This window comes from Prionailurus viverrinus, chromosome B3, assembly GCF_022837055.1.
Source record: "Prionailurus viverrinus isolate Anna chromosome B3, UM_Priviv_1.0, whole genome shotgun sequence".
NCBI classification, from domain to species: Eukaryota; Metazoa; Chordata; class Mammalia; order Carnivora; family Felidae; genus Prionailurus; species Prionailurus viverrinus.
In genome coordinates this window covers 141,177,042-141,201,427 of record NC_062566.1, presented here as the reverse complement: position 1 = coordinate 141,201,427, position 24,386 = coordinate 141,177,042, and the positions used below count along the sequence as shown (strand labels likewise).

The window sequence follows — 24,386 nt, the reverse complement described above, 5'->3', positions numbered from 1 at the left end:
TCTGGATGGACCACTGTCTGTTTATCCATTCACCTCCTGAAGGACATCCTTGGTGGCTCCCAAGTTTTGGATGAAGCTGCTATAAACATTCTTGTGTAGGCTTTTGTATGTAAGTTTCAAACTCATTTGGGTAAATATCAAGCAGCTCCGTTGCTGAATCATATGGTCAGGGTATGTTTAGTTTTGTAAGAAACTGCCAGGCAGCCCTCCAAAGGGTGGCGGTGCCATCTTGCATTTCCACCAGCACGCTCTCTTTGTTCCGCATCTTTACCAGCCTTTGGTGGTGTCTGTGTTCTGGGTTTTGGCCATTCTCATAGGTGTGTGGTGTCGCTGTTGTTTTAATTTGCAACTCCCTGGTGATCTGTGAGGTTGAGCATCTTGTCTGCTTGTTTGCCATCTGTATGTCTTATTTGATCTTCTGGAATCTTTTGTCCATATTTTGATTGGTTTGCTTATTTTAAGAGTTCTCTGTATATTTATAGGATGTAAGTCCATTATCACGTATATATTTTGTAAATATTTCCTCCCAGTCTGTGGTTTGTCTTTTTGTTCTCTTAACACTATTTTATATTTTTATGTTCTATTCCATTAAAATCTAAAACTGGCCCTTGAGGCACTAATTGATTTTATAGCCCACTGGTAGGTCACCGCCTGTGGTTTGAAAATCTATGTTTGTTCTGCTTTCCCGGTGTTGTCCACTTGGACGATGTCAGTAAAGCAGCCGTCATACCAGGCAGTGATTCCTGACGCGGATCAACAGGAGCTCAGAGTTGATACTGCCCTTTATCTATTGTAGAAGATTCTGGGGTTTTTTCAGTGTTTTTCTTTATTTTGAGAGAGAGAGCAAGCAGGGGAGGAGTACAGGGAGAGGGAGAGAGAGAATCCCAAGTAGGCTCTGCACCAGCGTGGAACCCAGTGCAGGGCTCGAAGTCAGGAGCTGTGAGATCATGACCTGAGCTGAAACCAAGAGTTGGACGCTTAACCGACCGAGCCCCCCAGGCGCCCCTGTTGTGGAAGATTCTTTAAGTTTTAGTGACTAGATTCAGTTTGGTCAGCTGCATCACCTCCACACCTGATAGTAATGACATATCTAAAGCATTATGGAAAGTTTTGTGAATTTTGCATTTCTGCACGGTTTTACACAGGTTTCCTTTATATGCATATGCTTTTAAATAGGACATTAATAAGGTGAAGGGAAGCTAAGGTGTAAGTTTTGTATTCCCAGCGATAAGGTATAACCCAGATTTTATCTACTCAAATTGGTGAGAGGGAATTTTTGTATGTTAGAATGTATACTTTTTAAATGTTTAATTATTGAAGCAAATAAAAACAGTGATTTGAACTAAACAATTGATATGGTTATTGAGGATCTAGTTTAATGGACATTTAACTTTGCATAGATGCTACTCAGATATTTAAAAAAATTTTTTTTAATGTTTTTATTTATTTTTGAAGGAGAGAGAGAGACAGAGCATGAGCGGGGGAGGAGCAGAGAGAGAGGGAGACCTAGAATTTGAAGCAGGCTCCAGGCTCTAAGCCGTCAGCACAGAGCCCGACGCGGGGCTCGAACTCACAAACTGTGAGATCAACTACTCAGATATTTAAATGTATCTGCTCCCTCATGAGGGTTAAAGATGCAGCCCTGCAGGTTTGCACTTCTCATTTCTTAGGAAAAAATCCCGTCGCTCTCCAAAGGCCAGTTCTGTTTTATTCCAAAATAATGCAAATCCCAATTTTGGAAATTGAACTATTACTATTAAACTATTCCTCTGTTTTCTTTGTAGTTAATCTTACTCCTCCCCTACTTGAGCGGGGCAGGGAACACTCACTCCCTGATGCCCTGCAGTGCCACCTTGTGGGAGGAGGGAAGGCTTTAACAAGGGACGGCCATACCGTCTCTGGGTGTGAGTGAAATCTGCCCAGTGTTAACGTGTGTGTGTGCTTGTGTGTGTGTGTGTGTGTGTGTGTGTGTGTGTGTGTGTGTGTGTAATGGGCTCCTGACTTTCATTTTTCAAAGATATTTTTTTTTCTTTGATGTGGACTAACTTACTGATTAGAGGGATAAAATACTGGCAGTCTTTTTCTATAGAGACCTTGAAGATGAGAAGGTGTGTGCCTACCCTTTCTAACTCAACCTATTGAAAAAAAATTTTGGGGCACCTGGGTGGCTCAGTCGATTAAACGTCCAACTCTTGATTTCAGTTCGGGTCATGATGTCATAGTCTGGGTTTAAGCCCTGTGTCAGGCTCTGCACTGACAGCGTGGAGCCTGCTTGGGATTCTCTCTCTTCCCTCTCCCTTTCTCTGCTCCTCCCAGCTTGTGTGTGTGTGTGTGTGTGTGTGTGTGTGTGTGTGTGTGTACTCACTGTCTCTCTGTCTCTCTCTCAAAAATAAATAAACTTAAAAGAGAACAAATATATAACTGGAGGCCTACTATGTTCTGGGCACTACGGCAAGCACTGGTGATATAGCAGTGAACTAAAATTCCTGTTCTCAGGGAGCTTGTGTTCCAATGAGAGGAGAACGAGGATAGACATAAATACATAACCTAGATTAGGTGGTGGTGGTGAGTGCTAAGAAGAAAAGAAAAAGCAGTGTGATAAAAGGATTATAGTTCGATGAGGGAAAGCTCCTCCGATAAGGTGACACTGGGGCAGAGGTCTGAAAGAAGAGAATAATACAGTCATATTAGTAGCTGGGGCAAGAGTGGTCTAGGTAGAGAGCAGCCAGTGCAAAGGCCCTGAGGCAGAAGTTGGCTTGCTCTGTTGGAAGAACAGTGAAAATGTGTTCTTTCATTGTGGCTGGGGCAGGGAAGTGAAGGGCGGTGTGCGGTAAGAGGAAAGATCAAGATGATTGTGTGTGTGTGTGTGTGTGTGTGTGTGTGTGTGAGAGAGAGAGAGAGAGAGAGAGAGAGAGAGAGAGAGAGAGAGAGAGATGCAGATCATGTAGGACCTTACAGATGGTACTTAGGACTTTGGAATTTATTCTGAGAGAGGTAGGAAACTATTGAGCGAATTGAGCAAAGTGATAATACCTGAAGGGCAGGAATGAAAACTGGACCAATTAAGTTGCTCTTGCAAATGTCCAGCTGAGTGGTAGTGATGGTTTGGGCCAGGGTAGCAGCAGTGGAAAAGAGAAGTCACATTCTGGGTGTACTTTGAAATTAGGGTCAGCAGTCTTACTAACGTGTCTGTGGAGCATGAGAGAGAAGGGAGGCTAGGGTACCTCCCAGGTTCGTCTTACTTTATGCTCCTTGCTCTGTGTGAGTGGGCAAGGGCTTCCTGGCATGTGTTTCAGTCTTTGAGAGGTTGGTTTAGGGAAGTGGGATGAGGCATACAGGGCGATGTCTTAGACTTAGTTTTCCTTACAGCCCTGATGTTTCTGAGATTTTAAATTGGTGAATCGGTGAACAGTGTTACAACAAGCTAGGGTCAGAAGGGAGCTAATGTTGACTCTCGTGTTGGGGCACACAGCCCACTAGAAAACTTGAAAGGGTCTTCTGATGTTTCTTTGCCTGCACTCCAGCTGTTGCTTTTTATGGCTTTTATGAGCTACTTATTTATAAGCTGCCAGGTGAGTTATTTATTACCAGTACCTGCAGTGTGGTATAGCTTTTATTGTTTTATTTCTCCTCAGTTATCTTTGTTGTCCCTGAGTTCCTTTTCCACTAGAAAATGGAAGTAGGTGAGGTTGGTGAGCTAAGGGATCTGATGTTTCACCTGAGGGGGTGAGGCCCAGCAGACTCGGAGAAGCGTTGTCCTAAAGCGTTGTCCTATCCACGTTACCTGCTGAGCTGCCGACGAGAAGCCATGACCTGTGGCGACGGGAGGCAGGCACCGCAAAGTCAGCGGTAGAGCCAATGACAGATTTTGGCTTATTTCAGGTTTCCTTATGAGCACGACCCTGACATCAAGAGTCACATGCTCTACCGTCTGAGCCAGCAGGTGCCCCAGCACTTTGTTTCTTTTTATGGCTGAATAATATTCCATTGCGTGATAGGTCACATTTTATTTATCCATTTATTGGTTGATGGACATCTGGGTTGCTTCCTCATCTTGGCTGTTATGAATAATGCTGCTATGAGCATTTACATACAGGACTTTGTATGGACATGTATTTTTACTCTCTTGGGTAAGTAGGAGTGGAATTGTGGGATCATGTAAATCTGTGGTTAATATTTTGTTGTATTTTTATTTTTTAAGTTTATTTCATTTTGAGAGAAAGCGCATGCGTGGGGGAGTGGCAGAGAGAGATGGAGAGAGAGAAAATCCCCAGCAAGCTCTGCACTGTCAGCACAGAGATTCCAAACCACGAACCGTGAGATCATGACCTGAGCTGAAGTTGGACGCCTAACTAGCTGAGCCACCCAGGCACCCCAACTTTAAATACCAAATTTGTAAGCATTTTAAAGGATATGTGTAGATATGTAGATCAGTGGTTATTAGCGATTAGTTGATTTTCTTTATGTAGCTCAAATGTTCTTGAAAGTAAGGATAAAGTGACCTCCCAAGTTAGTTCATAGGGTTACACAGTTACCTGCTTGCTGGTCTGCCTTCCTTTACTGAGCACCATTTGTGTGTCCAGCATTGTACTCAGGCTCTGAGTTCAGCAGCCTTATAGTGGTTTGGGGATTTTTAGATTTTTTAAAAAATAAATACACACACAGCTTGAGACAAGCTTAGACGATTTCAGAGCCTGATAATGGGTTATATAACTCATTCCCGTGAGTCACTATACTGTTCTGCTAGAGAATGTAAGCAAGAAAACATCCACTATTTCATGTAGGAATGTTGATTGCACCGCAAGCAGCCACAGTCTGCCGCAGGAAAGCGGAACAGGAGGCCGGATCTCAGGTTGGGTCAGGAAGGGTGAACACCGGTGTCAGGAAAACTTCCAAGAGGAGGCGGACGTTTGGGGGTGACTGAGGACGGGGAGCAGGGCCAGCAGGGTCTGTGGCTGTGACTTGTCTGGAATGGTTTCAGGTGGGCGTCTTGTCGTCACGTGCTCTATTTGTGACAGCTCGCAGTACAGATCTTGGCGTGTTTTTCGAATGTAGTTAACCAAATCTTTTATCTTCAGCATATTCATTTTTTAGGAAGGATAAACCTTAACTTCTTTTCTTTTTTCCTGCACTTGTTTTCTTTAGGTTCCCTAATCCTGTTGGGTTTCATCTCTGTCTTACACTTACTATTAAGAGAGAAAAAAATACTACCTGTTGGATTGTGACATGCTGTCAATTGTAAGATATGTTGTGATTTCAGAGATTTGAAAATGTAAACAAAACAGTGCTGGTAGGATCAATATGCTACGATATTTGTGTTGGAGGTGTTCACTTTCCCTAAGTGAAGGAGATCTTGCTAGAATAATGAACGGCAGCCTTCTCAGCATTAATCTTAGGTGATGCTCTAGGGAAGCCTGCACTATCCAGGTCAATGCCAGTTTCATTTAGCTTGAAAGCTTTTAAATCTGTCATGATGATAATGAAATTAGCTTGGATTGGATAATTAGAGATTAGGGAAAATGAAGTTTGCTAAGATTAGAAAAGATAGGGTTTACTAAAGATTACAGAACAGAGCTTAAAAACGGAGGTAGCGTTTAGTGACTTTGGGGTAGGTTATCTGGGAGGGCTTAGCTTTTACAATTAAGCGTTCAGACTCCTAAGGGTGCCATTCTGCCTCTCCTCCCCCACCCCACCATGTTGATCTTACTCGTGAGCTGAAAAGTCTGGGTAATTCAAAAAGTGTCCCAAAATAGTGTCATTCCATTGTTCATCCTGACAACATGTTCATCAGAGACTCTGCTTTTCAGAGCAAATGAGCACAAGCCGAGCTTTATGTGAGTGCATGCTGACGGGGCTGCCCTGTGCCGTGGTGGGGGTGCCATACTGGTCCCCGCTCTGGCCAGGGTTCTGTCTTCCAGGAGCAAGAGATGATGTAAACGTTCACTGCCCCGTGGTACTGAGAACATACCATGGGCTGCGCAGGCAGGGGTGGAGGGATAAGGAATAAAAATACCCTGGTAAAGGGCCCCTGGGTGGCTCAGTCAGTTAAGCGTCCGACCTTGGCTCAGGTCATGATGTCACAGTTCGTGGGTTCAAGCCCTGCGTTGGGCTCGGTGCTGACAGTGCAGAGCCTGCTTGGGATTTTCTCTGTCCCTCTCCCCTTCATGCTCTCTCAAAATAAATGAACTTAAAATACTCTGAGGAACTAAGGGAAACAGAGTGTTCACTCTGCTACTTATTAGTGAACTGTAGTGTTAGCCCTTAAAGGGAAGGTAGTAAAAAAAAAAAAAAAAAGAAGAAGAAGAAGAAGAAATATATTTTCACTAATTTGCTTTTTTTGATTTATAAAGCATGACTTAGGTAAATATATTGCTAGATCTTGAAAAGCATTGGCTATGAAATTACATAATGTACCATTAGCAGTGTAAAATAAATGTGTGTGAACAAGAATAAAAATATATTCTGGTTCTGTTGAAACTTAAAGTATTGGGGCACCTGGGTGACTCAGTCGGTTAAGCGGCTGACTTCGGCTCAGGTCACGATCTCAAGGTCTGTGAGTTCAAGCCCTGGGTGGCGTTGGGCTGTGTGCTGACAGCTCAGAGCCTGGAGCCTCTTTTGGATTCTGTCTGTCTGTCCCTCTCTCTCTCTCTCTCTCTCTCTCTCTCTCTGCCCCTCCCCCACTATGACAAATAATAAAACATTTAAAAAAAGAAAGAAAGAAATGGTTAAAGCATTAAGGCCCTTCAGTTCTGGACTTGTTTGCACTGGATCCAGGAATTACTATTTTATTCCAAATTCTGTAGGTTCCAGGCCATTTATTTCAGTATTCCAAAGCCCCCATTTTTATAATTTCCTCATATGGGTTAGTGAGCAGAAATAACTGCTTAAGTTCTTATAGAATTGAAATGTATTTGTAATATCCAAGAAGAACTGAGGGGAACCATGCTTGTTACTGGACAAACTGGGCGTATCTTAGATTATGTGCAGTACTTCCCCAGTCGTACGGTGGGGCAGAGTCTTCTTAGTGTCATTCATGGAGGCCACCAGATTTCCGTGGGCCTGCCCTGCCCCAGATCCTGGCCAGGCAGCAGCAGGTGACAGACTCAGAAGTGACCTGCTGGAGCCTCGTGGGCCGGAGGACATGTTCGTGCTGTGATGTAATAAAGATGTATGTGAAGAGGAACTAGGTCACAAAGGACGGATCATGTGGCCTCCCTGGTGAGCAGAGGCAGCCAAGGGAGGTTTTGCAAGGGTGGTAGCACGTGAACTGGATTTTGGAGGGTGAATTGGAGTTGTCAAGCAAGGGGGGTTGGGGCAGCAGCCTGACAGCACTTGCCTGGGGCTGGGGGGGAAGGCCAGGAAGGTGACACCGAATCGGGCTGGCAGTGGTAGCTCACCCTGAAGTCTAGGCTTTTCTCAGACGGAGTTCCAGGGAGATCAAGCCCCAGAAGAGTCTCTGGGGGAGGAAGTAGAGGTTTACGTGAACGTTCGACTCTGAAGTGCTCAGTGAAGACGTCTGTTTGCTGTTCGTCACTAGAAAACAAATGTTTGGGGAAGGGCTGCTCTTGAGCCTTGCGGAGCTCCTGAATATTTTAAGCAAGGGAGTGACTTCTGATTTACATTCAGAAAATGCACGGCCCCTCCCCCTCAGAAGGACAGGCTGAGGTGGGGGTGGGGGGGCGCGGTGTTGGTTCCAGAACGTCAACGTGAGGATATTTAATCTCAGGATTTAGGAATTTAGGGCACCTCTGAGAAAAAATTTCTTTAACCGTGAACTAAAATAAAATACTTAATCAGCAGCTGAGATTCTAAGTGAGAGGGGGTTGTGGGGACAAATGCAGACTTTGCTTCTGACTTTGATCATAGGACAAACTGAAGTCCTTCATAGTATGTCTGACTGAAGAAAATCTTCAGTTTCAGTCGTACCTTGGGAGAAATGTTTTTGAAGAAGTTCCTTCCATTATGGTCACTTTATAGCTTAGATCAAAATGGTAGGATTTTTTTTTAAGATTAAAAAAAAGCTGGACAATTTTTATTTTACTCTTTTTCAAATATGTGATAATAAGTTTTCATGTTTAAGGGCCATTTGCATTTTATTGTGGTATATTGTTGTATTTCCTCAACCAATGTTTTTTAAACTTTTAAGTAATCTCTACACTCGATGTGGGGCTTGAACTTAAAACCCTGAGATCAGGAGTTGCACGTATCCAACTGAGCCAGCCAGATGCCCCTTCCTCAGCCAATTTTTAAAAATAAATTGGATATTTGGTCTTATTGTTACCAGTTTTAGAAGCCTTTTATATATTAAGAAGTTTAGCCTTTTATTTGTCATACGCGTTGCAGATATTTTTCCTGTTTCTTTTCGCTTTGTAAAAGATTCATTTATTTGATTACTTGAACATATCTTTTTTTGTAGTGTCTGGGTTTTTGTTTTTTTTTTTTTTAGTTATAGCGAGAATGAACTTCTGTACTCCAAGGTTATAAGAAGGAATTTACCTGGTTTTATTTTAAGCTTTTATAAATTTATGATTTATATTTGAATATTTGATCTATTAGGAACTTATGCTGGTCTATGATGTGCAGTATAAAGCCAGTTTTCCCTTGCAGCTGGGAGTTTTAATTGATCACACCTCCTTCACTGCACGGTCTTTTCCTTCGTCACTGTGGAGGCATCTCCTTCCTCACTCACACCATGTCTGGACTTGAGAGTTTGTTGCCCTGATGGGTTCATGTGCTTCTGCTATATCCTTTTGAGGCTTCATAATATCTGGTAGTGCTGTTGGGTCCCTTCTAATACTGCTCTCTTGGGGAATTCTCGTGACTTGTTTTACATTTTAATTTCTCTACGCAGATTATACTTATCTTTTAATTTTTTTAAGTTTATTAAGTAATCTCTCCACCTCACGTGGGGCTTGAACTCGCAACTCTGAGGTCAAGAGTTATGTGCTCTTCCGACTGCCACTCTACATGAATTTTAGATTAGCTTATCTGTTTCCAAAAGTTAATCCTGTAGGGCATTTTGGTACAGGTGGGGGAGTGGGAGGTAGAGGGGGTCATTTTAAGTTTACAGATTGATCTCCTTACGATAATGACTGTAAATTGTAGCTTAAATCTTTTCTCTTACAGATGATATTAACCGTGTTCTTGAGCAACAACGAGCAGATTTTAACAGAAGTTCCCATAACACCAGAAACAACATGTCGAGATGTTGTAGAATTTTGCAAGGAACCTGGAGAGGGCAGTTGCCATTTAGCTGAAGTGTGGAGGGGAAACGGTATGTATTAGGTTCTATAGAGATTACTAAGTACGTCAAATGTAATGTTTATCAAATGCAAAATACTGTTTTTGGTTCTTAGCTATCTGTGATAGTGAGGAATTGAATAATTAAAATGATACCATGTTACACGGGAGAAAGATTTTACAAATGCTCTTTGTAAAATATATGTGATGTGATTTGACCCTTATCTGTGCCATCTGAAATGAGCAGGGAAAGTAGATACAGCTCTTAGATGAGGTTTTTCTAGATCTCACTGCTAACCCAGTGAGAGCTCTGTGTGCTCTGAGACTTTACAGTGTTTTGTTTGGTATGTGTTGACTTGTTCATCTTCTTTTCCCCTGATACTTCAAGGCGGAAACATTTTTATGTTTCCCTGTATATAAAACCCTTAAAACACTAGGCGCGCCATAAGTATTTATTAAATTGTAAAAAGCAAGTGCAGTGGACCCTTGAAGAACACAGGTTTGAACTGTGCAGATCCACTTATGTGTGGATTTTTTTCAGTGAATATATTGGAAACGTTTTTGGAGATTTGCAAGTTTGGAAAAACTCACAGATGAACCACATAGCCTAGAAATACCGCCCCCCCGCCCAAAATTAAGAAGAAGTTAGGTATTATTGTAAGATCACAGTATATAATACATGTAACATACCAAATATATGTTAGTCGATTATTTCTGTTATAAGTAAGGCTTCTGTCCAACGGTAGGCTATTAGTAGTTAAGTTTGGGGGGAGTTAAAAGTTAAACATGAATTTTCGACCGCACAGGGGTGCAGTGTCCCTGACATGGGTGTTGTTCAAGGGTCCGCTCTGCTGGCTCTTACATTTAAGGACTTGGTCATCCAGCTAGGCAGAGAAGATCAGCATAAATAATACTGAATACAGAAAATTCTGCAAAATAATTTGGAGTCTAAAGGAGAGGTTGAATGTAGATATGGTATACTCAGCAAGGGAAGCAGTGTGAAGGAGGGACAAGAGAAGATTATGAAAGTATCATGCTCCTATGATAGCTAAGGGACTGGTATTGAGAGAAAGTAGGCAGCAGGGAAGAGATGGAACTAGCTCGCACAAAGGCCGTCAGGACTGGTGGAGGAGGGTAGCCTTTTTGTGGTATGAAAAAACAGGTGACTGGGGTATGGATGCGTCTGTGTTGGAAAGTAAGAGAGTGATCAGTTAGAACATGTTGAGTCTGAGGTGATAATGGGATGGCATCCAAATGGAAGTGTTTAAAGGGTACTTAGGGATAGTCACTAAAGTCTTACACTTTTTTTTAAAATAGCTCTGTTGAGATATACTTCATATACCATACAATTCACCTATTGAAAGTGTCACCTATTACCTAAATTCAGTAATTTTAGGACACTCAGAGTTGTGCGGCCATCACCACAATCAAAGAACATTTTCGTCACCGCAAAAAAGAAACTTCATATCCATTAGCAGTCATTTCCTATTCCCTTCCTACCCCCTCCGTTCTTAGGTTGCCCCTAATCTCTTTTCTGTCTCTGTAGATGTTCTTATTTTGAATATTTCATAAAAATGTAATCATACAACATGTATTCCCTTTTGACTGGCTTTCATGGAGCATGATGTTTTTCAAGGTTCGTTCATGTTCTTTTGGTATCAACACTTCATTCCTTTTTGTTGCTGAATAATATTCCATTGGGTGGATTTGATTTACCCATTGATCAGTTGATGGACATTTGGGTTGTTTCCACCTTTTAGCTATCCTGAGTAATGCTGCTGTAAACATTTATGTACAAATGTGTGTGTGGACGTATGTTTTCACTTCCCTTAGGTATATACCTAAGAGTAGAATTGCTGGGTGGGAATTGCTTAACTCATTGAGGAATTGCCAGACTGTTTTCAAAAGCAACCATTTTACATTCTCAGCATCAGTCTATTCCAGTTACTCCACATTCTTGCCAACGCTTGATATTAGGTGTACAATGCCACCCATCCTAGTGGGTGTGAGTGGTATCTTGTGGTTTTGATTTGCTTTTCCCTAGTGGCTAATGATGCTGAGCATCTTTTCATGTGCTCATTGGCCATTTGCGTATCTTCTTTAGAGAAATGTCTATTTAAAAGTTAATTTATTTTGAGAGAGAGTGAGAGCGTGGGAGGAGCAGAGAGAGAGAGGGAGAGAGAGAATCCCAAGCAGGCTCCATGCTGTCATCCTGGAACCTGATGCGGGTCTCAGTCTCACAAACCGTGAGATAGTGACCTGAGCCAAAACCAGGAGTCAGACGCTTAACCGTCTGAGTCACCCAGATACCCCTTAGAGAAATGTCTATTTATTTAAAAAAAAAAAATTTTTTTTTTAATTTTGAGAGAGACCATGCAAGCAGGGTAGGGGCAGAGAGAGGGAGAGAGAGAGAGAGTCCCAAGTAGGCTCCTCACTGTCAGCCGGAACCCAGTGCGAGGCTCAATCCCACAAACCATGAGATCGTGACCTGAGTGTCGAGAGTTAGATGCTCGGGGCACCTGGGTGGCTCAGTCGGTTAAGCATCTGACTTTGGCTCAGGTCATGATCTCATGGCTTGTGAGTTTGAGCCCTGCATCAGGCTTTGTGCTGACAGCTCAGAGCTTGGAGCCTGCTTCAGATTCTGTGTCTGTCTGTCTGTCTGTCTCTCTCTCTCTGCCCCTCCCCCACTCTGTCTCTCCTTCAAAAATAAATAAACATTAAAAAAAAAAAAAAGTTAGGTACTCAACTGACTGAGCTACCCAGGCAACTTGAGAAATAATTAGAACTTTTGCTTATTTTCTTAATTGAAGTATAATTGATATATAGCATTAGTTTCATGTTTACCTAATGATTTGATATTTGTATATATTGTGAAATGATCACTGCCGTAAGCCTAGTTAAAATCTGTCACCACACAGTTACAAAACTTTTTTTTCTTGTGATAAGAACTTTTTTAAAAAAATGTTTATTTTGAGAGAGAGAGAGAGAGAGCACGCGCGAGCCTGAGCATGAGTGGGGGAGGGGCAGAGACAGAGGGAGAGAGAATCCCAAGCAGGCTCCATGCTGTCAGTGCTGAAACTGATGTGGGGCTCAGTCTCACAAACTGTGAAACCATGACCTGAACTGAAACCAAGAGTTGGATGCTTAACTGACTGAGCCACTCAGGTGCCCCGTGAAGAGAACTTTTAAGATCTTTTCTTTTAGCAACTTTCAAACATGCAATACAATATTAACTAAAGTCACCATACTATACATTACCTCCCCAGTAAGAGTTCTTTATATGTTCTAGACACAGATCCCTTATCAGGTATATGATACTTGAATATTTTCTTCCAAAGTCTTGTGCTTTTAATGTTCTCCTTAGAATTCAGAGCAGAGATTTCAGGGCACATTGAGAGGAACTTGACTTTGATAAATGTTGGACTGTTACTAAACCAGAAGTGAGAGGGCAGGTTCTCAGTTATCAGTCTGATAACAGTGACAGGAAGGAGGGGATAGGTAAGTAATTACAGTTTGTTTTACCTCATCGGGAATGAAGTTGACCTCACAGTAGAGGGTCACAGTGTACTGTATTTGCCATGGCTTCTGTATGTGCTATTCTCATTGTCTAGAACAATCCCTAGCACCTGCCCCCTTTGCTTGGCTAACTTCTATTCATTCCTTGCCTTTCCTCCCTTCCTTGAATCTCAGAGGGTGTTTAAGCATCCCTCCTCTGTGTTCCAGTACTGTCATAGTTATTTATCAGAACGTAATACAGTAGCTTTCCTATAGTTTTCTCATTGGATTAAAATTCCTGAAGGCAGGAACTTGTCTGTTCACTGTCATATCTCCTTAGTAAACACAAGTCGTTGAGTGAAACAGACCAGCAAAGCTGGGTCCTGAAGAGCTATTTTCTAGTGGGTAAGATTCGGAGGAAGGGGGAAAGCACCTAAGGTAGCCATTCTCTGTCTTTTTTACCCTAGAGAAACCCTTATGGTAATTTCCAGGTTTCAGAGGATCCTTCCATAAAAATGATTGCATCTATGACTCATGGTATATTAGTGTGATCAGTATGTCATAAGTATAATACTCCAGTATAATTGTTAATGCTTTTGAGAAGAGACTGTTTCTCGGTGGATCTGTATGTTAGGTTGCTAGGGCTGCCATAACACAGTATCACAGCCTCGTTGGCTTAAACACCAGACATTCATTCTCTCCCAATTCTGGAGGCTAGAGGTCTGAGATCAAGATGTCAGCAGGCTTAGTCTTTCCTGAGGCCTCTCTCCTTGGCTTACAGATGCCACCTTCTCTCCCTGTCCTCACATGGTCTTCCCTCTTGTGCGTGTCTGTGTCCTAATCTCCTACTTCTGAGGTCACCAGCCATATTGGATTCAGGCCCACCCCAGTGGCCTCGTTTTTACTTATTACCTCCTTAAAGATCCAGTCTCCAAAAGGTTGCATTCTGAGGTTCTGCAGAGAGTTCAACATATGAATTCGTGGGGGAACACAGCTCAGCCTGTAACACTGTGTTAATTTGTGTTAATTTGGCCAGTTTATTATATTAACCTACTGTACTTGGGTTTCCCTTTCCCACACAGGGTCCACTCTATTGCAAATCAGGAATATAGGTAGAACCTTCAGCATTTCCTTTTGTTAAATTTCCTACTTAGTTTTATTTTTGCCTTATCCAAGAACACTTGAAAGTCTTATCATAGATTTCCATTATGGATACTGATGAGGTATATAGTACATATTATATATGTGGGGTAGTTCTGTTTTCACTTTCAAACAAAAATGATGTTTTAGTTAGCCTTTAGTATTTTTTTTAAAAAGATCGTTAAACTTAGCTTACTTTTCTTGAAATTAATCTTTTCGTTGAAATTAAAAAAAGGTTTTTTTAATGTTTATTTTTGAGTGAGAGAGAGAGAGAGAGACAGAGGCAAGCAGGGGAGGGGCAGAGAGAGAGGGAGACACAGAATCTGAAGCAGGCTCCAGGCTCTGAGCTATCAACCCAGAGCCCGACACGGGGCTTCAACTCATAAACCGCAAGATCATGACCTGAGTTGGACGCTTAACCGACTGAGCCACCCAGGTGTCCCTGAAATTTTAAATTCAGAGAGGGAAACGATAAACTTGTTAAATGACTGACTTAAGACAAAATTGGGTTTAACTTTTATAAAGTTATGCTCAGACTTGGTAGATTTAAATAAAGGTTGTCAAGGCAACATTACTTTCCTGTGACTTATTTTTCTATGGTAATTGTTGATAATTAAGTCTTTCTTTCTTTCATTCAGTAAACATTTATTGAGCTAGAAAAATAAATAAAGGTTGCGAATTTATTTTAATTAATGTAAAAAACATGAAAACTTATGGATAATGTTGATTAGTAAAGTGACTAAAACTGAAGCTACTTAACACCATAAGCCAAAGCAATATGAATAAAATATGGCCTAAGGCACAATTCTGTGCAAAACATGATTAGGCTTACATATAGGCCTTAACATTATGAAATTACAGTACACGTGATTTTTAAAAGTCTTTTATATGGGCCTATATACATAAAAAGTTACTTTCAAAACTAAAAATGTATAATATTTACTTTTTTTTTAAATTAATGTTTCATTTATTTTTGAGACAGCACAAGTGGGGGAAGGGCAGAGAGAGAGGGGGACAGAGGTTCCAAAGCAGGCTCCAAGCTGATAGCAGTGAGCCCAACGCGGGGCTCAAACCTACAAACCACAGGATTGTGACCTGAGCCGAAGTCGGATGCTCAACCAACTGAGCCACCCAGGTGCCCCGATATTTACTTCTTTAAAGTACACTCTGTGCTTGGTTTTTCTGTGCAAATACTCAGTGGTGTGCTAAACTTGAGCTGAGCAAACACAGATTTCATTTTCAACTGAGATAAGACCGTTTCTGTACTTGCCCTGACATTTAAAGAACAAGACAGAGCTTGCTTCCATGCACAGAAAAGGCACGTTAGGAGCGCACCATTTGCTACATTGCTGTGACTGGCAGGACTTCTTTCTTTATAGAGATCTAGAACTAGGGCACCTGGGTGGTTCACTCAGTTAAGTGTCTGACTCTTGATTTTGGCTCAGGTCATGATTCCATGGTTCATTGGTTTGAGCCCTGCGTTGGGCTCTGCTGACAATGTGGATGGAGCCTGCTTGGGATTCTCTGTCTCCCTCTCTCTCTGTCCCTCTCTCTTTGTCCCTCCCCTGCTCACGTTCCCTCGCTCTCTCAAAAGTAAATAAACTAAAGGGGCACTTGGGTGGTTTAGTCGGTTAAGCGTCTGACTTCAGCTCAGGTCATGATCTCACAGTTGGTGAGTTCAAGCTCCATGTCAGGCTCTGTGCTGACAGCTCAGAGCCTGGAACCTGCTTCAGATTCTGTGTGTGTGTCTCTCTCTGCCCCTCCCTCATTCGCACTCTTTCTCTCTCTCTCTCAAAAATAAATAAACATTAAAAATAAATAAACTAAAAAAAAGAAAAAGGAAAGAAAGAAATGTAGAACTTAACCTCGGGCAGAGCAATAAATCACACTGTGAATGTATGATTGGACTGCAGCCTGCAGAGTTCTTGCTTTCTCCCGGTGAGCAGATTTAGAGAAAGGTCTCTCCCCAGCCATATGCTTGTGCTTGAGGTGGACGACACTGCTCGGTGTCGCCTCGGCACTCTCCCAGGTCGCTGCCTGTGAGCCCCCAGTCTTGCTGATGTCCTTCCTGACTTCAGGCACAAGCAACATTGGGAGCATTTCAGGATTTCCTTTTTTCCCCTTTAAGTGGAGATAAAATTCGCACATAAAAATCACTATTTTAACATGTACAATTAAGGGGTATTTAGGACATTCACAGTGTTGTGTAGCCGTCACCAAAGTCTGTCCCTTTCCATTCCTTCCCCCCCAGCCACTGGCAACCACTGTGTGATCATCTGGCTCTATGTGTTGGACTCCTCTGGGTACTTCATGTAAACCCAGTCATCTGATACATGGCTTTTTTGGTCTGGCTTCTTTTACTTAGCATAATATTTTCAAGGTTCATCCACCTTGTAGCATGTTTCAGTACTTAATTCCTTTTCTTGGCTTAAGAATATCCATTGTAAGATAGATCACATTTTATTTCTCCATTCAGCAGGTGATGGACATTTGGGTTGCTTCCACTTTTTGGCTGTGATAATGCTTGCTGTGAACATTCCTGGGCAAGTGTTCGTGGGGGCATATGTTTTCATTTCTCTGGAATGTAGGCCTAGGTTTAGAATTTCTCTTATCTCATACATTGTCTTCAAAAATTGCTACTTTGGGCTTCCAAGAATATTTTTAAAACATAAACACGAATAAAATGTAAAACAGAAAGGCATAATTAATAATTAAGCAAGAAATTACCAGAAAAGAAAAGAAAATTTCACAACACAATTCATTTTTCACCTTCATAAACCACATTTGTTAATGTGGGTAACAGCAACAAGTGGGGGTGGGGGGACAGTTCCTGAGGTATACAACCCTTTAGAAAGAAAAATTCCCTCCAATTTCCTATTACAGAGGTAGATGTTATACTAGGTCCTGTGGATCAGTCCTCAGCATGTGAGGAAATGTTGGGGGAGATGTTTCTGGACAAAGAGGCCAATGTCGTCAGCCGACGGTCCTCCCCACGCACTACACACCCACCACTTGCCAGCGACCTGTTGGAGAATGAGGTAGTAGTTGGGAGTTTTGGAGCGGGGGACCCGGCAGATACCACCTCAGCTAAGTGGTCAAGGCCAGCATCACACGATCTGTCATGGTGATGGCACGCACACCCTGGTATGATGAGATGAGAAGGTACCTCACCTCTGTGGAGTTCTCCCCAAAACCCATCCCCTCATTAGAACCAGGGGGAAAACACTAGACAAGCTAGAATTAGGGACATTCTACAAAATACCTGGCTGGGACTCCTCAAAACTGTCAAGGTCATGAAAAAAACAGGGAAGGACCAAACTATTACAGACCAGCAGAGACCTAGGGTTTAAGACAAGTAAATGCAATTGTACTTTTCTGGTTCAGTTCCTGGGACAGAAAGAGGACATTAGGGGAAAAACCAGTGGAGTGCAGATGAAGCTTGGAATTTAACTAACAGTAACGTACGAGTGTAAATTTCTTAGCTTTGACAGAGATACTCAGTTAAGATGCTAACGTTAGGAGGGGCGCCTGGGTGGCGCAGTCGGTTAAGCGTCCGACTTCAGCCAGGTCACGATCTCGCGGTCCGTGAGTTCGAGCCCCGCGTCGGGCTCTGGACTGATGGCTCGGAGCCTGGAGCCCGTTTCCGATTCTGTGTCTCCCTTTCTCTCTGCCCCTCCCCCGTTCATGGTCTGTCTCTCTCTGTCCCAAAAATAAATAAATGTTGAAAAAAAAAACTTTTAAAAAATAAAAAAAAAAAAGATGCTAACGTTAGGGGAAACTGGGTGAAGGGGTATCAGAACTCTGTACTGTCTTGGCTACTTTTCTAGAGGTCTAAGATCATTCTAAAATGAAAGTTATTTTGGGGGTGTTTGGGAGGATCAGTTGATTAAGTGTCTGACTTCGGCTCAGGTCATGATCTCGCGGTTCGTGAGTTTGAACCCTGCGTCGGGCTCTCTGGAGCCTGATTCAGATCCTCTGTCTCCCCCCACCCCCCCCGCCTCTCTCTCTTTCCCTCAAAAATAAACATTAAAAAAAATAGATAAAATGAAAGTTATTTTTAAATGCTATGTAAACAAATCTGTAAGGTACAAAGGAATAGAGATTTATAAGATCTCTATGGTGATTAAAAAAAAAAATCCTTGAAAAACACAACATGCTTGAAAAAAATGGAGAGACAGAACTATGTTCATGGACTAGAAGACCCGGTTTACAAAGATTTCAGATCTCCCCAAATTTTACTTGTAAATAAATTAGTATGATTACAGTCAAAAGCCTACCTTTAAAAAAAGAACTTGACAAGCAGCTCCTTTCAAATAGTTGTGAGCCCAAAGGGCTGGGCAATGCCAAGACCGTTTCAAAGATGAGCCACGCGAGGGGACTCGTCCTAGCCGATGGCAGCCCCAACTGTAAAACCACAGCAGTGGAGACTGCAGCCACGGCGCGGAGGTAGAGTGACAGCCCGCCCGCTAGAAGAGATCGGGGCCCGAGGAGCCTGAGACGGCTCAGAGGTGTCTCTATGAGGAAAGGAGACACTAGTAAGTAAATGATGTGGGGACCATTGATGACGAAAGTAGGAAAAGCAAAACCAGTTCCATAAGGACAATGAAAAGCAATACTTTATAATTTGTAGGAAAAAAATATAGAATATTCTTTCGACCTTGGAGTTAAGAGAATTTGTTCAAAAACCTCAAAATCAGAAAAGATTGATAAGTGCTTACATTATTTTTAAACTTCTGTATAACAAAAGGCACCAACAAAATTAAAAGACAAGCCTATTTTCTCAATATATGTAATCAACCCAGGATCAGTATCCGGAACATAAGCAGTTCTTCAGATATCTAAGAAGAAGGCAAACAACCGAGGTTTTTTGTGTTTGTTTTGTGTTTGTTTTGTTTTCTGTTTCTACACATGATGCAGTTCTAAGGAAACTAGGATTATAAACGTAAGAAATGGTACCTCGTAAGTTTAACAAATATGTCCGTGCTCTTCTCTAGTCACTGGTGTCGATATTCTACTAGGATTTTATTTTGAGCTTTTTTCTTTAATATTTGAAGTGCATTAGTACATTTAATTCTGTAGAATGTATTTTTTATTATCAACTTGGTAGTTTTGGCCTCTGCAAGTGCTAGCCAGCATTCCCAGTAGCGGTACCGGACTGGCCAAGACGTGCGCCGTGCACCCCGTGTGCGTCTGATGGCCACACGCAGCATTTCAGTGAATGGCCATGCTGGGCCAGCTTGTTAATGTGCTTCTTTGAAGACTGAGAGGCACACTGCTTCCTGATACAGTAGATGAGTATTCTAGAGGGCAGTTTTCAGTGTTCCCTATTTAATGTTGCAGAATCGCTTTTATGTACACTTCTCGTGCTTATGTGTTACCTAGATTATTTCCCACTCACACTCCTGCTTGTACTTCATTACGATTAAAATTTAGTGCTTATAATATCCTTGAATTCTAATGTATATGTGTATATTTATTTAAATCTATTTTTGTTTATTTTTTGCTTTTGGTTGGAGTCATTTTATTTCTGGAATAAGTAAGATGTGGTTTTTTTCTAGAGCGTCCCATACCCTTTGATCACATGATGTACGAACATCTTCAGAAGTGGGGGCCACGCAGGGAAGAAGTGAAATTTTTCCTTCGACATGAGGATTCCCCAACCGAGAGCAGTGAGCAAGGTAGCCGAGTGCTTTCCCCGTCTGTTGATTCCTGCCGTAACAGTTAATTTAAGTAAAATAGGAATAGATGTTAAATCGTTCACGTTTTGTTTTCCCTTTGCTCACAAGTGGGGAGAGGGGGAGGTGGGATCTCCCGTTTCTTTGCCCTCTGTTATTGCAGTTGACAGTTACTCTGCCTTTGCTTCCGCCCTTGCTTCCGTCTCAGGACCCTAAGTCAGTCAGGTGATGTGTTCGGACATGTGAGGGCTCCTGCTGTTGAAAGAAACCGTTGATAAATACCGGATGCATCGAATATCCAGAGTTTAAGAATAAACGAAACCACAAAAGGATTAGAAGAATTCTGAGAGATACGGGTTTTACTTAAAATTTTTCGAGGGAACAAGACTTTTCTAAGCCTAACACTAGGCCATAAAAGAACTGAATTACTGAAAGCAGAAGAACCCGCCCCCGACACGGCTTGAGTGACAATAACCACCCTGGGCAAAGTCAAAAGGCAAATTATAAGCTGGGAAACAGCATTTATAGCTCATATTGTAAAGGGCTGACTATCTTTATGTATAAAAGTTTCTAAAAATTGATAAGGAAAACCCGTTTAAGAAAAGGGGAAGTCTACAAAGACAGGTCACAGAAAAGTGAATCCACGTGGCCCTAGGGTATGCGAAGAGATGTTCAGCCTTACTCCTCATAAAAGAAATGCAGAGAAGACAGGGGGATAGTGTATCTCACCTGTTACATCGGCGAGGACTAGAACATTTAATGACAGCATTGGCCAGGAGCTTGAGAAACAGACACTCTGCCATGTTGCCGTGGGAGTGTCGGTCAGCGGCTTCTGTGGAGGGCAGTTTAGCGATATCTGTGAGACTTAGGAAGGCACCAGACCTCTCACCCAGCAGCCTCACTTCTGAGAACTTATCCTAAAGCTGTGCCTACACACGCGCACAGTGATGTGCACGCAGCGTTAGTAGTCATGGAACCCTGCGGTGGGAGCCACGGGAGGGCCTGCCGTGGGCGTCGGGTTACGGGAGTGGCGGTGCGGCCGCGCAGGGCACCAATCTACGGCCACAAGTCAGGAGTAGCTCTGTGCCCTGAGCTGGTGGTGTGGACCGTCTCCCGAACAGGTGAGTGAGCACAGTGCCCCACCACGTGCGCGTTGTGCCGCTGCCGTGCACCAGGGACAGAGCGTAATTCTGTCCATCTGCATCGGCTCGTCCCTGTGTAAAGTGGCTCTGGAAGCATGGTCAGAAACTGGTAACAGTGCCTGCCGTGGGGGATGGCTGCAGGGTGAGGGAGGGAGGGCAGATGTCTAATTGTATACCTGTTCGTTCCTTTTGAACTTTGAACCATGGGAATATGCTTCCTATTTTTGAATTCGAATTTAAACAAAGTGAGAGAATCTCTTGTAAAAGTATGTATACTGCCTTGAAGAGATCCTTAACTTGTTATTCAACAGTGATTGTGGATTACTTCCGGTATTTAAAAAGAATAAACGAGGGGCACCTAGGTGGCTCAGTCGGTTAATGTCCAACTTCGGCTCGGGTCATGATCTCACGGTCTGTGAGTTCGAGCCCCGCGTCGGGCTCTGTGCTGACAGCTCAGAGCCTGGAGCCTGCTTCGGATTCTGTGTCTCTCCCTTTGTCTACCCCTCCCCTGCTCATGCTCTGTGTCTCTCTGTCTCTCGATAATAAATAAACGTTAAAAAAATTTTTTTAAAGAATAAACAATATGGGGCGCCTGGGTGGCGCAGTCGGTTAAGCGTCCGACTTCAGCCAGGTCACGATCTCGCGGTCCGTGAGTTCGAGCCCCGCGTCGGGCTCTGGGCTGATGGCTCGGAGCCTGGAGCCTGTTTCCGATTCTGTGTCTCCCTCTCTCTCTGCCCCTCCCCCGTTCATGCTCTGTCTCTCTCTGGCCCAAAAATAAATAAACGTTGAAAAAAAAAATTTAAAAAAAAAAATAAAGAATAAACAATAAAGTGACATCCTTTTGTAAAAAGAATGTTCCCTTATTGCACATGATTCCCTTTTATTTGTATTTTATCAGAAAAGACATTCTGCTCCTAGAATGAGCTACCAGCTACTTTAAAATCATGTTTCCACGGTTGTAAGTGGAGTTCAGTGCTGTTTTTACAATGCACCTTCACTTCTGGGCTTGCTTCTATCTGCTGCTGGCCATCTGGAGTCAGGAGACCAGATCCAGCTCCTCGTCCGCTTTTGCCTTAGCCGAGGGCCCTGCCTCTCTGCCCAAAAGCCTCCCAAGAAGGAGGGCTAGACTAGCTGACAGCTGAAGTGCTATTCTCGTGCGGAGAATTTGTATCAGCTCCCTAGCTGAGCTCTCCAAATACTTACATCCCTCTTGGGCCTGGCTACACTTAACTTAAAGGTTTTGTGATTTACTCGTACTAACACAGTATGTGTACCTCCCCGTTAATGTCCTGGGTGGAGGGATGGGGGTAAGGCCTTATTCTCACCTCACGGAGTTCAGAAGCGTCAGGGATACTTAAAGAGAACTGTTCAGGCGCGAGAAAGGTGACAACGCTGACCTTCCGGTGGACCTTCATCATCACCCCACAGCACTGCTCAGCCCAGTGGTGCTGACACAGCAGGTCCACAGATGGGAGGAGAGGATGTTGAGCTGCATGGCATGAAGGAGACTGCCGTCAGCACAGAGCAGAGTATTTAGAGAAGGCAGACTAGGGACCTTGAGGGATGAGCGGGATGCGGAGGGGAGAATGCAGGGCACCGGGATGAGGAAGATCCCAGGAAGGTGCGGTGATGGGGAATTCACGGGGCAACCCGGGCTGGCTGGGACTGTTGGGCAGCACTGGAAGAACCAAGTTCATCACAACTTTCATGGCTTTGCAGAACTTCCGGCATCCTACTCGGCACTCCTCAGCTTGGCTTAGGTGGCATTTGTAGTAGGACCCTACCCACCTCTTCAGCCTCCCTGCCCCTTCTTTCTCCGTTTCAGCCACGTCCCTTCTGGCATCTTCATTCTCTGTTGTCCCCAAATCACAAGGCCGTCCCCACGCGCTGCCCCCCGTGCTCTCCCCTCGGCCCTGGTTTCTCTGCCTGTGCTTGGGCATACTGCGCCCCTGTCTCAGAACCCAAGGAAGGAGACGGCACGGCACGTAAAACAGGTGCTTTGTTCCGTTCTGTTCGTGTTCACTGAGCTGCTCCTCCAGTTCAGACTTTAAGCAGCCAGAGTTGAGGATCCAAGGCTCATGTTTCCTCTGTGCTTCCCACAGAGCTGAGTACAAGGTAGTTGTCACCGACTGATATTATTTAAAAGGGATTAACGTCTGTGGTTAAGCATCCGACTCCTGATTCTGGCTCAGGTCGTGATCTCCCAGTTTGTGAGTTTGAGCCCCATGTCAGCGTGGAGCTTGCTTGGGATTCTCTCTCTCCCTGTCTCTCTGCCCCTCCCCTGCTCGCTCACTTACTCGCTCACTCTCTCAAAAATAAGCTTTAAAAAAAAGGGATTGGGGCGCCTGGGTGGCGCAGTCGGTTAAGCGTCCGACTTCAGGTCACGATCTCGCGGTCCGTGAGTTCGAGCCCCGCGTCAGGCTCTGGGCTGATGGCTCGGAGCCTGGAGCCTGTTTCCGATTCTGTGTCTCCCTCTCTCTCTGCCCCTCCCCCGTTCATGCTCTGTCTCTCTCTGTCCCAAAAATAAAAAAAATAAAAAATAAATAAAAAAAATAAAAAATAAAATAAAAAAAGGGATTAATTAATTACATTTGAGTGTTTATCGTGTAGAACTACAAGATACATAACAAAAAGTAAAAGACCTGCCTCACCAGAATGGTAAAGATTCTCTATTTGGAAGCTAGAGGAGAGCGTAGAGAATGTTCCCTTCCCATCACCTGTACACTTCGGGGACAAGCTTGGAATGGAAAGTAACTCGATGAAGGCCGTATGCAGAGCACAGAGTAGACCCCAGGGGCCGGTGCACTGGAGTTGGGAGCGAGGCTGCTTACTTAGCGTGGGACTTGGGCAAATGACTTCCCATCCCTGCGCCCCGTCTCCTCATCTGCAGGGTGCATAGGGCTGTGATTGGTGTTAGTGAGGTGACCTGCAAAGTGCTCACTAAATGTCACCTCTTAGGATTCATTATTTTCTGACTCTAAATTGCAAGGTCTTCAGGTTTCTTTACCATCAAAGATTAAGTGGCACTTGGTATAATTTTCATGTTGTGTGTCTCATAGTATTCTAATTTCTTGATAGCCTGTTGTTTGGAAGAGGCAGAAATGATGAAATATTAAATTAACCTGAACACGTTATTCCTTAAAAATACCAAGAATAACTAAGAATTTAACTAACCCCGTATATTGGTAGATGCCACAGTTTAAGGGAAGTGCGTGTGTGTGGGGGTGTGTGTGTGTGTGTGTGTGTGCACGTGTGTGCGTGTGTGATTCCTGCTACTAGGAAACTACTCTAGATTCCGTGAAATGGCTGTTGTATACCGTATGCCTGTGTTCATTTGCGTGCCATGCCACAAATATTTGGTTAACCTCTTTTTGAATTTCCGCTTCCCTAAGGACCCTTTTTCGAATATTCTGTTACTTGTCCTGCATCTTTCCCCATCAGATGTACTATATATTTATGTACTATATAACTCTGCTGAATACATAAAAAGAGTAAGATATTTCTATTCCCCCAAGAACCAGTCTTTGCCCCCTTGGGGACAATTCACTGTCTTTGAGAATGCATGCTTTAAGGTGAAGCGAGTCATATTTCCATTATAGCATTTTTCTGCAAATTTTCAAAGTAATAGGAAAGATATAGAACAAAAGTGTTTTCCTTTTTCTTTTTTTTTTTTTTAAACATGAGGTTTATGTGC

At 43.2% G+C, this 24,386-nt stretch overlaps 1 protein-coding gene across 10 annotated transcripts in view; it reads left to right on the top strand.

Moving 5' to 3' along the window:
- PPP1R13B (protein phosphatase 1 regulatory subunit 13B) overlaps positions 1 to 24,386 on the top strand; it is a 100,778-nt gene that overhangs the window by 33,557 nt on the left and 42,835 nt on the right. For 3 of the 10 annotated variants that reach the window (XM_047864489.1, XM_047864485.1, XM_047864492.1), the window contains exons 2-3: positions 9,127 to 9,274; positions 19,434 to 19,553. In XM_047864489.1, the coding sequence (XP_047720445.1) occupies positions 9,127 to 9,274; positions 19,434 to 19,553 (268 nt within the window). The other 7 variants (XM_047864483.1, XM_047864482.1, XM_047864491.1 and 4 more) reach the window with 6 other exon arrangements.